This window comes from Opisthocomus hoazin, chromosome 7, assembly GCF_030867145.1.
Source record: "Opisthocomus hoazin isolate bOpiHoa1 chromosome 7, bOpiHoa1.hap1, whole genome shotgun sequence".
In the NCBI taxonomy this organism is placed as follows: Eukaryota; Metazoa; Chordata; class Aves; order Opisthocomiformes; family Opisthocomidae; genus Opisthocomus; species Opisthocomus hoazin.
Window position 1 is genome coordinate 3,096,161 of NC_134420.1, and position 15,446 is coordinate 3,111,606.

General features: G+C 38.7%; 1 protein-coding gene across 2 annotated transcripts in view; it reads right to left on the minus strand.

The window, feature by feature from the left end:
* Positions 1-393: 393 nt before the first annotated feature.
* CAPRIN1 (cell cycle associated protein 1) overlaps positions 394-15,446 on the minus strand; it is a 41,443-nt gene continuing 26,390 nt past the window's right edge. For both annotated transcript variants that reach the window (XM_075427511.1, XM_075427510.1), the window contains 7 exons: positions 13,486-13,596; positions 12,806-12,955; positions 12,453-12,603; positions 10,353-10,547; positions 9,059-9,159; positions 8,150-8,213; positions 394-6,603 (listed from right to left, as the gene is read on the minus strand). In XM_075427511.1, the coding sequence (XP_075283626.1) occupies positions 6,539-6,603; positions 8,150-8,213; positions 9,059-9,159; positions 10,353-10,547; positions 12,453-12,603; positions 12,806-12,955; positions 13,486-13,596 (837 nt within the window). In that variant the 3' untranslated portion in view covers positions 394-6,538. The remainder of the gene's footprint in view (positions 6,604-8,149; positions 8,214-9,058; positions 9,160-10,352; positions 10,548-12,452; positions 12,604-12,805; positions 12,956-13,485; positions 13,597-15,446) is intronic.

The window sequence follows — 15,446 nt, forward strand, 5'->3', positions numbered from 1 at the left end:
CTACATTATAAAGTCCCAAGAGATGTCAGTAACCTCGCTTCTCAATAAAACCAGGTAGCTTGTAAGATTTAAGCTCCGCTGTTTAATAAAACCACAGCTCTGCAAAGTTTTCTGTACAAAATCCCAAGCTGCACAACTGTGGAGCTGCAATAGGAAAACAATTTATCAATCTGACTTGGTTTATATTCTAGGAAGTCTTCAGAAATACTGAATTTATTCTCAAACTGACAGCAAAACTATTCCTAACAACCTAAAATCTGTACCATTAACCTTCCAATACCAGTTGAGCCAAGCTATTTGCATAGATATATTTATTCTTAGCTTTGAATACTGCCAAAAAAGAAGTTCTGAACTTAAACATTCCAACAATGAAGTATTTAAAACCAGGTAACATCGTAGGAAAAATGTGTTTAATACCACTGGATGTATTTTGGGATAAAATAGTTTTAAAATATAGCAAAAATATGATAAAACTATTGAATTAATCATCATTGACGCTGTAGAACAGTGTATGTTGAGGAGGTGAACCCAGGTAAACCCAGTTACTGAGACAAAACCACCAACACAACAGAAGGGTAGCAAGACAATCCCTTAGGGTATGAAATATGTGCTTAGAAGGGAAGGACATAAAACATTTAAATAGATTTATTTTTCAAGTGTTTACATAAGCCATGGACCAATTTGTTTTAAACGCTGAGTTAAAGAACTGCAAAGACATATATACAGGATTGTTTAAGGCCATCAGAAAATTTAAATCTGAAAATCAACTAAAATGTAATTCCGAAGACTTTTTTTTTTATGGTAGATGCATTACTAAAATTTATTCTAAAATTGAATCGTTTCAAAAAAAGAAATACATTTTCATTTAATAAAAGTCTAATGAATAATTACTAAAATTTACCTTGATATCAGACTTTCAGTTGTACTCTTGACTAAGCATTTGAGCATTTTATAGAAAGCAGAAATTGGCCACCATAGCTGGAACTGAGCTCGTTACTCCCATCTGATTATTTTATGAACATTAAAAAGTGGAGGGGGAAACAATCAGCTTTTAAAATTAATGGGTTAATAACTGCAGCAAGAGCTCACACAGATAAACTGAACTCAGAACAAAATGTCAAGTTAAGCTGAAGTTTTCCTAACGCAGTTCTCTTAGGCACCGCTCAAACTGGCTTCAGGATGTGGATTTTGGAAAACGCATTTCTTTCCCTCCATTAAGGCTAGATGTACAGAGCCACAAATAATTTTAATTGCGTTGTATTCAAAAAGCCTAAGAAAGTGGTTAATAGAATAGCACCTCTTCCCTTAGATAAAGTTTAGAAAATTACTTTCACATCAAGAGACTCTTCCATACCACACCAAAAAAACCCACAAACAACAACACACAAAAAACCAAACCAAAACCAAACGTTCAGTATCTGAATTGAGGCAGAAATCCAAGATGCTGCTTTGAAGTTTCCATAGAAGCATGAGGGTCAGGGGCTTGCCTTCACATAGCGGAAGAGACATTAAGTTTCTTTAACAGACTAGTACAGTGCAGATGTTTTCTTTCCCTTTAATATTAGATGATTTGAATGCAACATCAAATCCTAAGCAGCCAGGTGCAGCGGTTCTCAGAAGCACAGAACCTTTCCTCTTGGAAAATGTCCTGACTGGGATGAAAAAGCAAGCAGGATTTGCAAAGTAGGAAGTTCGAAGAACCTTCCCCATCTCCCTCCCTCTGGAAAAACAAATTGGCCAAACAGGAACACATCATAGTTTAAGCAATTACCCTTATTCATCTATCAGGTACGCTAATCTGACATTAAATAAGGGTATTTTCCCAAGTTCACGTCAAAGTTCCTTCTGTTAAACTCTGCCACTGACTAGAAGACACCCAAGATTAGCGTGAAACCAAACACTCAGATGCTGCTGTTGTGATGGAACAGTCAAAGAAATTAACAGATTTTGTCATTTCAAGAAAATGCTTGAGTTTCCAGTGAAGTTCCAGGCAATAATCAGAACTATATTTAAGCCCAGATTTAAATAAGGAAATAATCTTGTAAATTCAAAAGGAACATTTTATTTTGCAGGACCGTTTCCTGCTTGCTCTTCAGATGAGGCACTGAATTTTCAGTTAATCGGTGAAGAACACCTACCCACACCATCTGTAGAACTTCACTGGTGCCAGCTGCAGCAATTAAAAACCTTTCTGGTCCCACCCATACTCAGTACAGATGGACCACTGTAAAAACAGGTGTGTACATCTGAAAGACTAAAACATCCACTCTTACTTCAGTCACAAACCTCAACTCCAGCTGTGAAGTTGTATCTTCAAGTACCTCTTTCAGTACATACACTTTAGAACAGTTTCGCATGAGCAAGAGGGATGGTCTTCATCGTGCAAGATGTGACCGGCAGCCTCATTAATAGGGCTGGTTAATGAGCAAGTTTCTCGTGTCCCTCTGTATCCACAAAACTGAAGAATACAGCGCAACTTTGAGCCCAAATACTCGTAGCTTGGATGTGCATTTGTAATGAATGGTTCTTGCAAAGAAGAGGTAAGGAAAGTCAACTACTTGGCTTAGGCAAAAAAAGAATAGGAATACCAAGATTTTTCTCACCAATTAGTTTTGTATCTTATTCTGCTGGACCACAAAGGTTTTTGCCCTATCTGCTTTCCATCATATGAAGTTTAACCACTTCTTCATTATCATTTATCATCTTTTCAATATTTGTCTAGAGTTGAAGCCTTTTCAGTAGTTTTGCTTTCTCTAAGGAGTTACTCAAAATGCCATTTGCGGGAAAGAAGGAAGCTCGACCCATTCTCCAAAGACACATACGAAGGTAACCTGTAACCAATCAAAGAATCTGCCTATCTAACAAATCAGGTCAGCAGGACATCTTGAGAAGACACATTTTTAATGTCACAAAGTTCTCAGAGTTATGAAGTCCCAGCAGAGTACATCAACTGGGTATTAACAAGACATCAACATTACTCTTCCAACTACTCTGGGTGATGTTACGCTTTAGAGATTGCCACGCACAGAAGACAGTCTCTTGGAAAGACAATAAGGCTTAAGTGAAGTCTAGAATTCCCTCCGCAGCCAAAACTGAAAGTGGTATTGGTGAACTGTTCTTAAAAAGACAGCCTGTATAGAGGGAGAACATGGAAGTAAAATGTAGAACAACACTGACCTTGAGTATGAGACAATAGCTCATGATTTCTGAGTTAAATATTAAGTTGCAGGATGTATAGGAAGGATCCAGGTTTCCCAGACACAGTAACATTAGGTAGAAACATCTGGAAACTTGAGTGATTTATAAATTTACTCAGGAATCCTTGTATTACAGCCAAGTGGAAGTAGGACGCTGAAGCTAGACATTTGTTCTCAAACACACACCACCGTATATTATCACAGCCTAGCAATATTTGATAATGAAGCCCCTGCCAAAATAAAAATCTGAATCCCCTCACAGCAGCTGTACATGCAAGAAGGCAGTCGTAACAGTCTGTTAGGCTCCCAGAAGAGTGATTCACAGAAGAATCAAGTAAAACCACCAAGGAGTGCAACCGGTGTGTCTACAGAGAGGCTCAGAAGTAGGACTTTGTTATGCTCCCTCGCGCTTTCCAAGCACAGGCATCAGGCCTGAGTTACCCTAAAGCTGCACCTAACGAGAATAATTGCAGCTCGCCCCCGGCATCCAGAAAGGGCTCTGCAACAGAACCAGTGCAGAACTACCATCGTTTTGCCTCAGTAAGAGCACTTCTCATAACGGTCCTTGCTCAAAACATGACCTTTTCCAAAAGGCGTATCTAGGAGTGCTTGTGATCTGGATGTAACTCAGATCTAGAGCTTAAGTTGTTACGGAATGAAGATACTTAAAAGATCCCCTGAACATGCCAGAAAACCAGTTAGTGGATCTATGTGCCATACTGTGACTCAAGCCAAATTTCCAGTATACTGTTTATTAGACACACGTATTGAGATTAAAGGAGTCAGTGCGAATTCCAAGATTAAACGCATCTTACGTACTTGTTTGATGGTTGTTATTATTATAACACGTCTCCCTCTATCAGCAAACAACAGAGCAGCTAAAGACCATTTTGATACATGAAAAGGCTTACAAAGTTGTATCTCAACTAAGAGGCCTCTCCACTACCCGAAGTTTTATTAATAAAGTTAAAAAAAAACAAACCCAAAACTAAGTGGAATGTTCTGATCCATTCAGCGGTCTTTAATTCAGTATGCTGCAAATTTACTGTCAAACTACAATTAGCTATTTAAGCATTTGGTGTGCAATGGAGAAAGCTGAATAGCTTGTGTTCTACCAACCATTTAAAAAGTAAGCCGATGCACAAAAAATTAAAACAAAATAAAAAAGAATTCACTTTTTTCCTACATCAGTTCAACATTAAAAGATTTGTTTTTTTATTTTTTCCAGTTAAAAAACAGCTGGGACTATTATTTCTGTAACAGCTTCCTAAAAAAGACATAGAACAGCAACTTCTCACTGGACTGCAGTTTATATTGTTCTACTGGTACGGAATGTGTCTAAGCCTTGACTAAAACTGCTGCTTCTAGCCATCAGCATCATTTCAAGTTGTCTGGTGTGTAGTATCTTCTTCACAAGCTTATCGCTTCTCTCAGTAAAAACATCTCTCATTTGTGCTCTTCACACAGAACATGGAAAAGTGGTATTACCACCTATCAGTACGGAGTTTCAGATTATTTCACAATGAAGTCAAAATATCTGACATAGGTTTCGAAAGTTCAGTTGCGATACAAAGTAGAAATGACCCTCTGAGCAAAAACAACCTTCAGTTTTGTATATAACAGTGAAACAACACGTAGCTGTTCCTTAATTTCACCTTTTCACAGGTAGAAATTATTTGATGAGCAATACTTCACACATATAGCACTTTTCTTCTTGCTCGTGCTATAGAATGCAACAGAACTACCAACACCTCTATGGAGGCAGCTATCAATATATTCTCCCCACTGCAGAGAGAGTGCGTGTGCGCAAAAGGCAGGCACAAGTGATTTTCCAAAGACTATACCACAAGTATGCAGTAAAACTTGAGTAAGACTTGGTATTTTCCAGCTCCTAGTCTTATGCCATTTCTTTTATACATTGCTGCCTTGATGAAAAGGAAATCCACAAAAAGAAAAATTTCCCAGAAGAAGTCACAGCTATTATAATAAAATCAGAGAAACAGCAGACGGTTTGCATCTATCCAGGAAAAAAAAGAGAATCTACCGGGGGGGGGGGGGGAGGGGGAACTAAACCACACCTTATGAAACGTCACCCCATTACATTAAATTTGTTTCAGTCGTTGAAAACCAGTGTTCCAGGATACAATTTTTATAAACATGTTTTATTTGTCTTGCTTATACCATTAGAACTGTAACTGCTGGCTGTCATTTCCCTTAAAAGGGGAAATCAATTCAAACACATACTGGTGCTTTTCAAAAGATAGCAATTAAAAGGGCAGCAGCAGCGGGCATTTGAGATTTCTTAAAACCTTCAAGGCTGCAGGAAAGACAAAAGGACATGTGACCAAAAGTGTTATGATTATCCATTAGAGATTTCCATCAGTACCGGCATCAGTTATTTAGGTGATAATACAGCAAGGTCAAGTATTAGTGACAGACAATGTGCAAGTCATAAGGAATGATAGAGAATACCAATCCTTACAAAAGTCATTGCTATCAAAGAAACTTAAAAGTGTTTCAAAGAGATATCTAAATACTTCACATCAAATATACAGTGGCCATCCAGATTATATCCCACATTTGTTGCAAAATTTTACTGAAGTGCCAAATCAAGGCGCTTTTTTTCCTTCTTAAAAAAAAAATAAAATTACACAATTACATTAGCAGTTATGCAAGCAATCTTAAATCCTTAGCCACAGTAAACAGGGCCCTGGTGACGAGGAGGTGCTGTAGCTAAGGGTGCTTCTTCTTTGTCAAAAACTGGCTATAAGCCTATTTGTCTATTTAGGGAAATATGCATCACTACGCATCTTTAAATGTTCAGTGCTTCAATTGAATAAGAAAAAGCTGAAATGCAGTTGCTCTACCAAGCCACACTTCACCTTTTCCATCCTTTCATGGGAACGTTACGTTTTGCCAACTGCCACCATAGTAAATCTTTACAAATTTGCAGATTTTATCCAAATTTGTTACATCACTTTTAGATGTCAGAAGTGAGTCTTCGCTTTTTCCTGCCACTTCAGTTAACCATGGAGATTGGATCACCCTGAAAATTGCCTTTTTTGCTTTACTCTTAGCAAGGGTGAGGAATCTGAATCTCATGTGCAAGGCTCAAGATGATGCTTAGGACAGAACATGCAGAGTAAACGTTGTTTCGTTCCTTTCCATATCCAGGTAATATAAAGCTGGCAACTGTAGTCCTGTCATTACGGGTAATGAAAACAGTCCCTTTACAACAAACTTTCTGTAAGGGAGAACAAATAGATAATAACTCTTCTGGTAACATGTATAGTACACTGGCCAGTGTGTTTTTGGCGTTTGATGTAATCCGGTGAATCTGTTTAATTCACTTGCTGAGCATTCATTTGAGGCATCCCTCTGTTTGGTCTTGGGGGCCCTCCACGACCTAGAAAACAGACAAAAAGGCACTTGAAATTATGCATAGAGTCAGGTTATTTTAAAAAATTCCTAAAAGCTCTAGTCTAAACAGGGTAAGAATTCCCAGGTGCATATCTGTACTAAGCATGTTTCTAAAAGCTCCTTGAAATTAAAACTCAACAGCACATAAAGGTGAAAACTCTGAAGACAGGTTATCTCAAAACTTTTTCCCCAAAACTGAAAAGTTATAATAGCTTCAAGTAAAAATTAAAGGAAAAAAAACCCCAAGCCATGAAGATATGAATGTAAAAGTTATGCAGTAATGTAAGGAATAATCAGTTTACTGTATTTTAAATATAAGCACTGTGAGCTAACTAATCACGTTTTAACTTCCATTCTTTTCTTTCCTCATTAACAGACTGCCTGCAGATCACACTCCCATTATAAGAGAATTGTAGGTCACTTGGGGAATCCTTCTCATGCTTCCCTGCACATCCTTGACAATGAACCTCAAGACTTTTCTTCATTACAGTTGTGCTTCCTAAAATATGCTCCCAGTTTCACCACTGCCTAATACTACGTTTAACTTCAGGCCACAGTTCCACACTATAGGGCTTTCAGTATTAAGACAGTTAAGGACAGAACTCTGTAAAACCAATCTACCACATGGAACTGTGGTTTCACAGACAGCGCAACGTACAGCCTCGAGCTGTCCTCACTGAGAAAGCGCTCTGGTGATAACTCAAGATTCTCATGGAAATGTCTGTATTGAGACAGAAGACAGTTTCATCACCAAAAGTCTACTAAAAAAACAGAACTGTGGAAATCATGTTCAAAATAAAATTTACAACTTCAACTACAGCCTCAGGGGTTGTCTGTGGGGTTTTTTTGTTTTGTTTTCTCAGACAAACGTGTGGCAAACACTCACATGAAGCTACAGGGCAACACACCTCCTTAAGCTAAAAGCAACAATGCTATAAGATGAAGGAACAGATGAGCATGGAGGGGGAATTTTGTATCCTTAGATCAAAAGAGATCTGCACAACACATGCAGCAGGACATCTTTTAGTGCAACAGAGTAACAAAATTTTGAAGGCTAACATCCAGTTTATGCCTGATGTCTGCTTTATAAGCAAGTCTTACTTGCCAACTCCTAATGTACCTAGTAAGCAGATCTTAAGTCATGATAAACCTCGCAAAAACAAAAAGACTTTCCCAAGGCTTTCATTAATAAAAGGCAACTAAATAATTCTGCTACATTTAAAGTGTCAAAGGCAATTGTTGCTTTAACTCCTTTTCAAAGAACTCCTCATTCAACAGCCAACTAAACTCCCACCACAAGTTCAAAGCATCACAGCATAATTAATTCAAGTCAGAAGGGACCTGAAGAGGTCCTCAAAGTCCAACCCTGGTTCAGAAGCAAGGTCAGCTATGAGGTCAGAGGAAAGTAAGCTTATTCGTCAATTGTCACCTGCTGAATAAGGAGTGAGGTTACTTTTTAAACCCCAAACTCCAGAAGTGGGATCAAAAAACTCCATTCAGCCCAAATGAATTATTCACTACTCCAGAATTACCTCTAGGAGCTCCCCGAGGTCCACTTTGTCCAGAGCCACGTTTGAAATTCTGTTGATACCCATCCTGAGGCAAAGACATGAAAAAAGTTATGATATAAAACCTGAGCATTTTGTTATGCTTCAGGAAGCTATTAATTGCCAATAAATTAAGGCGCTTTTAAAACTATGTGCACTGGCAAAACACCTGTGACTTCAACATATAGCATTTTATTAGTTTAATCTTAGAAAAATAAATTCTTACTCCTACTAGTACCTAGCAGGTATAATAAAACATACCATGACAAATTCTCCCTCCAGTTACAGGATATGTTGTTTAATATAAATGAGAAATCTGAACAGACACATATTTTTCAAACTACACAGAGGTCAAACAGATGAATTTGCTGCAGGACGCATCAACAAATGAAGCGACATTCTAACGGCAGGATCAAAATCTGTCATCTCATTTTGGGGATATGCAGAGTTAGATATTTCCAGTCAGCCTAAGTTTTGAGCAAACTGAGCATACTTCCTTCAGGACAATGAAATTCTATGCAAATTTCAAAATAACATATCAGCATTGCAGAAGACAGGCAATTTCAAACAGGTATAAAAATTTAATTTCAATGGATATAAGTTCTTCATTAAATCTCTGACAAAGATGTGAAAATAATTATATTTAAGAAAGAGTGCTTTGTAATTACTCAACCTTGCTCTAGCTACTAGACTAATGTCTTTAGAGATAATGTTTCCCAATTATAATCAGCCATTTAATATTCTGCTATTTCTTTAGTACCTGAAACTTTTTCTTCATTAGCAATAAAAAGAAGTCGTTGGAAAAGTTTTCACTAATAGACTTGCTTGAGTGCTTTCACTGACAGATACTTTTTTCTTCTGCTTCTAGACTGTCACAACACAATGGTATCTTACCCGTTGGTAGTTTGAATAATCCCGAGGAGCATTAAATTGAGGCTGCGTGTAACCACTGTTTGGAGTGTTGGAAAAGGAAGGACGGTAGCCATCGTATCCTCCTAAGGAACAGGGTACAAGTGTTTCACTTCAAAATAATAGCCTATTACTTTATGCTATCATATAATGAAAAGCAGCAACAGCATTTTACGTACACCCGGGGAAAAACACACCTTTATTAAGTACCTTACCCCCAAGTCAAGCAAGTATTTGCAACATCAGTGCTAATGCTATTGCAAGAAACAAGAATGAAGACCTCCTAAGACTAGGAGAAGACAGCAATTCAACACATTTCTCTAGTAATTTGAAGTTTGATTTACATAACATTCAATCCAGAACTAAACGTAATAGTAAGATCTAAATGCAAGAGCTATGACGTGCAAGGCCACAACAGCCAACTCAAGCAAGAAGCTGCTCCTGAGTACTGGGAACCATGCCCAAGGACGGCTCCAGTCCCAGGAGTCCAGCACTTAGAATCCAGATCAAGTTTAAGCAGGCACGAAGTGACCACTGCATTCCCTACTACAATCAGTTGTGTTTTTGTTATACAGGTTTCTCCTCTACTCTCCAACCACAAGTGGAAGAGAACATGGCAAAAGCAAGCAGTACTATATCCATAGTCTAATCCCGTAACACCTGACAAGGACACTGTCCATGTCTCCCATTCTAACACACACATCTTCGTAACAGTGACAGCCACATATAATAGTCTTCAGGAATCATGACAATTCTCTTATTTATCCAGAACTACAGTATCATTCCTCTGCTCCTGTCGATTCCCTCAGAGTAACATTTGGACTTTTTTGTTCTTGTATTTCTACATTATCCAGCCTATTCTCAATCTGAAGAAACATGGAGCTCTTTAAAATACACTGCTTTACCACAACTGGAAATAAAAAAAACTTTTGAAATACCAATTGGCATCTGAATTCCTCACCTGACGGTTGTGAAATTCCGTTGGGATATTTCCGTGTTTGCTTATCCTTGCAGGAGACACCTAACCAAATTGACACTAAGCCTTCAGCACAGAACAGGAAAAAATGCTTCTTTGTTTACATCCTAGTAGGAAGCCTAACCAAACATCTAAAATTCCAGCTGCTTAAGTTAGCTAAAGCAAACAGAATTTTTACTACAAGTTGAAGTATCTTACAGAGATACTACTACAGTATAAAAACAGTAGGTCAGTTTGGTGCTTGGTATCTTGACCCAGTGTTTCCAGAAAGAAGTCAAATGAGAGTCTAATAAAGCTGTTTACCTCTAAATCCATTTGCCGGTCCCCTGTAACCGTTCATTAAGCCACGAGCCCCACGTGATCCACCACGAGACACTCCTCGACTGTTATAATAAGGCTGACTGTTACGCGGAAATCCAGTATTCTGCTGGGGAGGTTGCTGGTGGTTACCCGCCACTTGATGAGTCTGGTCCGGGGAACCATGGTAAGTGCCAACCACTATATTGGAAGCGAGGAGAAAAAATGAAGTATAAAAGCCTGTGCTTCTTTACGTATGTTCCCATATACAGTCTCTTTGAACTCAATATTCAAAGCTTTGAAATACCATTGGTAACATCAATAAATGATCCCCTATTCAAACAAAAATCATCTGCAGAATTAAGTAGCAAGTTTACTTGTCAGATATCCCACAATATTAGACCAGCCCAGAAATGGTAGAGAGTTAAATTTAAGACAATGCCAAGAAGTCTCTAGTGTAAGGTCAGCAACCAGCATTCCTAACACAGATACAGTTTTCCTGTGCTACTTCAAACCCTTCAAAAATCAGCAACACACACTCTGGAAAAAACAGTATGAATAAGTTAACCCACTGCTGCAACTTCCTCCCCTCTGAACTGGCAGAGAGCCACTAAGAAATCTTTGTTTTCACTAACTAAATTCTTTCTGCTAGGTGTTGCTGTGCTGATTTAGGTGAGACTGATGGGAACATTTTAATAGCGCTGCCGTTCTGTCTGTACAGGCTGGGGAATCCTTTCTTTATACAGGATGTGTAGTTCAAAAGGCAAGAGTGGAATGGAGATCTTGAGATTATCGGCATCTCTGAAGTAAGGTATGCCACAACAACTTCACAGGAATCATCAGGAATAAAGCTGATTACGAAAGCAATGAGGGTTACAGGCTCAGTAAGCGCATCAGAAGATGGAATTCTGTATGTAAGACAGCTGTAAAATTTAGCCTGATAACAAACGCTAAAGCAGGATCTCCAAGAAAACTGTAAGTGTTAAGACCCTCTTATATGCAGGAAATCACCCAACAGGGAGCACAACTTAACGTCTACTTCACTCGGCCACAGAGCTCCCTTCTCCACAACCTCCCATAAATTCTCATGGAATGTACCAAGTGGTCATCCTTTCAAGTGTTGAATTTCTGCAGGTTTTGTTCTAAGGCCACTGCATTTTCTGCATATCAACAGTTACACTTACTGTTACAGCAAGTTAAGCATTTAATACTGCATGGCCCACTTTCAACACCTGAATTCCCCAGTCTGCCGTTGTCTTGCGCTGTATACAGCTCAAAACCCACAAACAATGAAAACTTGGTTCTCCCTCTTCTCATCTTCCCACTCCTGTCTCCCAGCTCACAAGGAAGGCAAATTTCAAGATCACAATCACTTACAGAAAAAAAGGATCAGGCTCTTTTTCCTTGCTACATCTTCTGTAGTTGTTAGCATTTCACCCTTGTTATCTCTGTCCTGCGTCTCTCACTCAAAATCCCTCTCTGCATCTGCAAATTTTCTCTCAGTGGAAAGTGAGGAGAGTGCTGGGAGAAGAATAGCTTTGTACATTGACTTTACTGATTGTTGAAGCTGCTAACTTGGAAAGCATTTTGCTTGCTGTAGTCAAACCACGTCTAGCGGATTTTAGCAAAACGGTCTAGATCTTTGTGAACCTCACATCACCTGTGAGAAGCAGTCCGAATTTGCTCTCAATTCTAGATTACTATTTCCTTTTTAAAATGTCATCTCCAATAGTACATTTCTTTTTAAAGCAAATTTAAGGATCATCCAACCTTAACCTCAGCAAAGCAAGTACTCCACTATACTGCTTTCATCTTTAGAATAATCCTTAATCTTGCTCATTTTTTTTTTAAACCCATAAAAAAAACTGACAAAACGGGCAAAATTCTTCTAACAGTTGGAGACCTATGTACTGAATTTCACCCCCTGCTGGGTATTCAAACCGAGACAGAATAACAAAAACCAGGTATTGTTCAGAGGAAAGCTTGCAAGACTAGGAACGTTCAAGAACACGTGACACGTTTTGTTACACCATCTAGGACTCCACAGTCTGATCATCTGCTCTACTGAAGCTACTGGCATTCTAGCTTTTGCTAACGTAAGTTTACCTGTCTGCAGTTGTTCTTGCTGAAGATCTGATTGTTCTACTTGGTGAGGCTGACTGGAGAAACTCTGGTTGTAACTGGCCTGGTACTGATTTTGCTGCTTAAGGGTTTCTGGCTCATTAACAGGAGGAACAGGTGCATTCATGTTGAATACCTATAACGTCAGAAAAACAGCTCTCTGGTCCAATCCATTTTTTACAATTCCTCACAGCATCATGTAAAGTAGTATGCAAGTCTGAGAAATGCGAATAACCTCAGACTATTTTATGTAATTCCACGACTGATTCCCACGTTTGTAGAACAACAAAAGGAATGACCACCAAAACAAAGATATTCAGTATTAGTTTACTACTTACTGTCTGCATGGACTGGAATGGAGCTGCATTAACATTGATTCCGCTGCTATGCAAAGGTTTGCTAGATCCAGCCTGGAACACTTGTGGCTGGGATGCAGTGGGAAGTGATGAAGATGACGGGGTCTGGTCTGCATTCAGTGACATTGAAGCCTAATTAAAAAAAACAACATTTTAACAGCTTTTGAATAACACGAAGAAATTAACTTGAAAACTCCACTTTAAGGGAAAAAAGTGACAATGCCTCAGGTTCACCTCAACAAATGAGCAGTTTCTACTTCAGCTGAACGGTTTCATTCACGACTACATAATAGGAAAGGAAAAACCCAGCAGTCTTCCCCCTTGTTAACTTGAAACACAACTAGAAAAAAATACAGGGGGAAATGAACAAGTTTCTGGGCTAACTGCTAGCCAACGTAAAAGAGAAAAAAGAAAAGAAAAAAAAAAAATCACATTTTCAACAACACTGATGCTCGTATGCTGATGTTGGCATGTTACTTCTAATTAAACAGACAATCTAGTAAATTAGAAGTCTTACTATGAAGGACTTACTGGTCACAAACAGGCTCAAAATTTTGAAATTAAACAGGAGTGGCCCTACCAATATGTAAAAATGACAATAGGTTAACATTTGCTCACTCCTACAGGCACAGTCCTTCCCACCCCTGTGAAATCTGACTTGCCTGGATCTGGTCAATCGATTCTTTCTGTGGCCGTTGCTCTGTTGTGTGAGAAGGCTGATACATGGGTTGGGAGGCTGTATATCCCTCACTTGTAGAAGAAACCAAGGGAACCTGACAAAATAAACCCCAAAGCCACAAAAAGTCAGGTGATGCTCACATACAGTTTTATAAAAAGTATCAGAGAACTCCGGAATGAATGGTACTCTCCAGTAACAGTATGTATTCCAGCAAATCTTTACAACCATTACAAATTAAGTACTTCTTAACAAGCAGAGGTTTAACCACCTCATCTTGACATACATTCTAACATGCTAACATGCCACACTACCCACTCCCTAGCAGACTGCATTCTGTGGATATTTCTGAATCAGTTGGACATGTATTTGCTTTTACTGAAAACCATCCTTGTCATTTCCTCATGCAATCCCAACTACCATTACAATAAAGCTGGGGAAAGACAGACTGAAAGAGAGAAATACACAGAAGTTTAAATGAGACTGCTCCAAGGTCATGCAGAAATAGAGAAGTGCTGGTTTCCAGTGGACTGAATTAGCTCATTTTAGAGCCTCTGCTCCCCTACCCGGAGTCCAGTGAAAACTCCAGCCAACAAAGCACAGGACTTTGCATTTAAGGTTACTGGGGACTTTAAGAGGCAACTGATAATGACTGATGGGTGTGTTCACATCTCCTTCTTGAACATTCAAAAGGAAAGATGTAAGCTTAGCTACTGCTTGCAAGACTCCCAAGAGAATCATTGGCAGTACTGGTTGAGGTAAGAAAAACAAGAAAAAAAAAATCCACTGAATTAAGTCACCAACATTATTCAACAGCAAAAAAAAAAAAAAAAAAAAAAAAAGAAGCTAGTGCAGAGAGAATTCTTGACAAAAAAAAATTCTACACCGACAAAACAACAAAAGTGCTAAGAGTACTAGCACTTCAGCAGGTATGTACAGAGGAAACTTGAGAAAAAACCCACATTCCTGTTTATATACCAAAGACTTAAAACTTGCAGGTCAAATCTGGACGAGACAAAGCAAGCAATTTGTACTGCCATTACTCTCAAATACACAATCTGTCCAGGCTTTTCTTTTGATTTTCAAACACCTGCAGGGATCAGGTTCATTATGAGACCCGCAGAGTCCTTCAGAGATGCCACACATGCTTAATACAAAATCAGGAAGCTCTTTAATCACCAGACAATTCAGTAAGAAACTGGTACAGCTTTAAGAAACGGTGAATCCATCATTTATACATTGCAGAAGCAAGTTTAAGAGATACTACTTAAACAGGAATTTCTGGAAAGCTCAACTGAAAACAGCATTCAAACTCATTCTGACTGCTCTACAACTCCAGCATTAAAATATTATGCAAGCAAGCAACTGGGACTAATCCTTAACAGAACAAGCCAGAAACACCACCACAAACTATATAGTTAATTAATTCAATCTATTTGTGTTCCGATGCCCACTTGAACAGATAGACTGCCGTTTATCCAAGTTGTTTTCGTTTTGGCATTTCTGTTGCAAATAAGCAAACAAAGGACAACTTGCTTCTATTATATGAAAAATATTACTACCCATGGCTTAACATGAAAGAGAATACTACCATGCAAAGAATAACATGTCAAAGCATTTAGTCCATCTTGAACAGAATGCACAGAGAAACCTCAAGTTAAACTGCTATATTAGAGTAGGACTACACAGAGCAGCATTCCAAACAAGTCCTTCCTCTCAGTGATGAAAAAAACATTTAAAATTCACCACTGTCATACTGAATACAGATTTTAAGTGATGGCAGCCTAACACACAGGCACATGGAAGTCAGTTTGTGAAATGAAAATCACATCCACACGAATTCCAAAATTGAGGTGAGGTCCAGAAATTGAAAGAACTGGTAAGTCCACACCGGGCCATGAGAATGAGCACTGCAAACCACAACTGCCTCCGTGCTTGTGCCCTTCA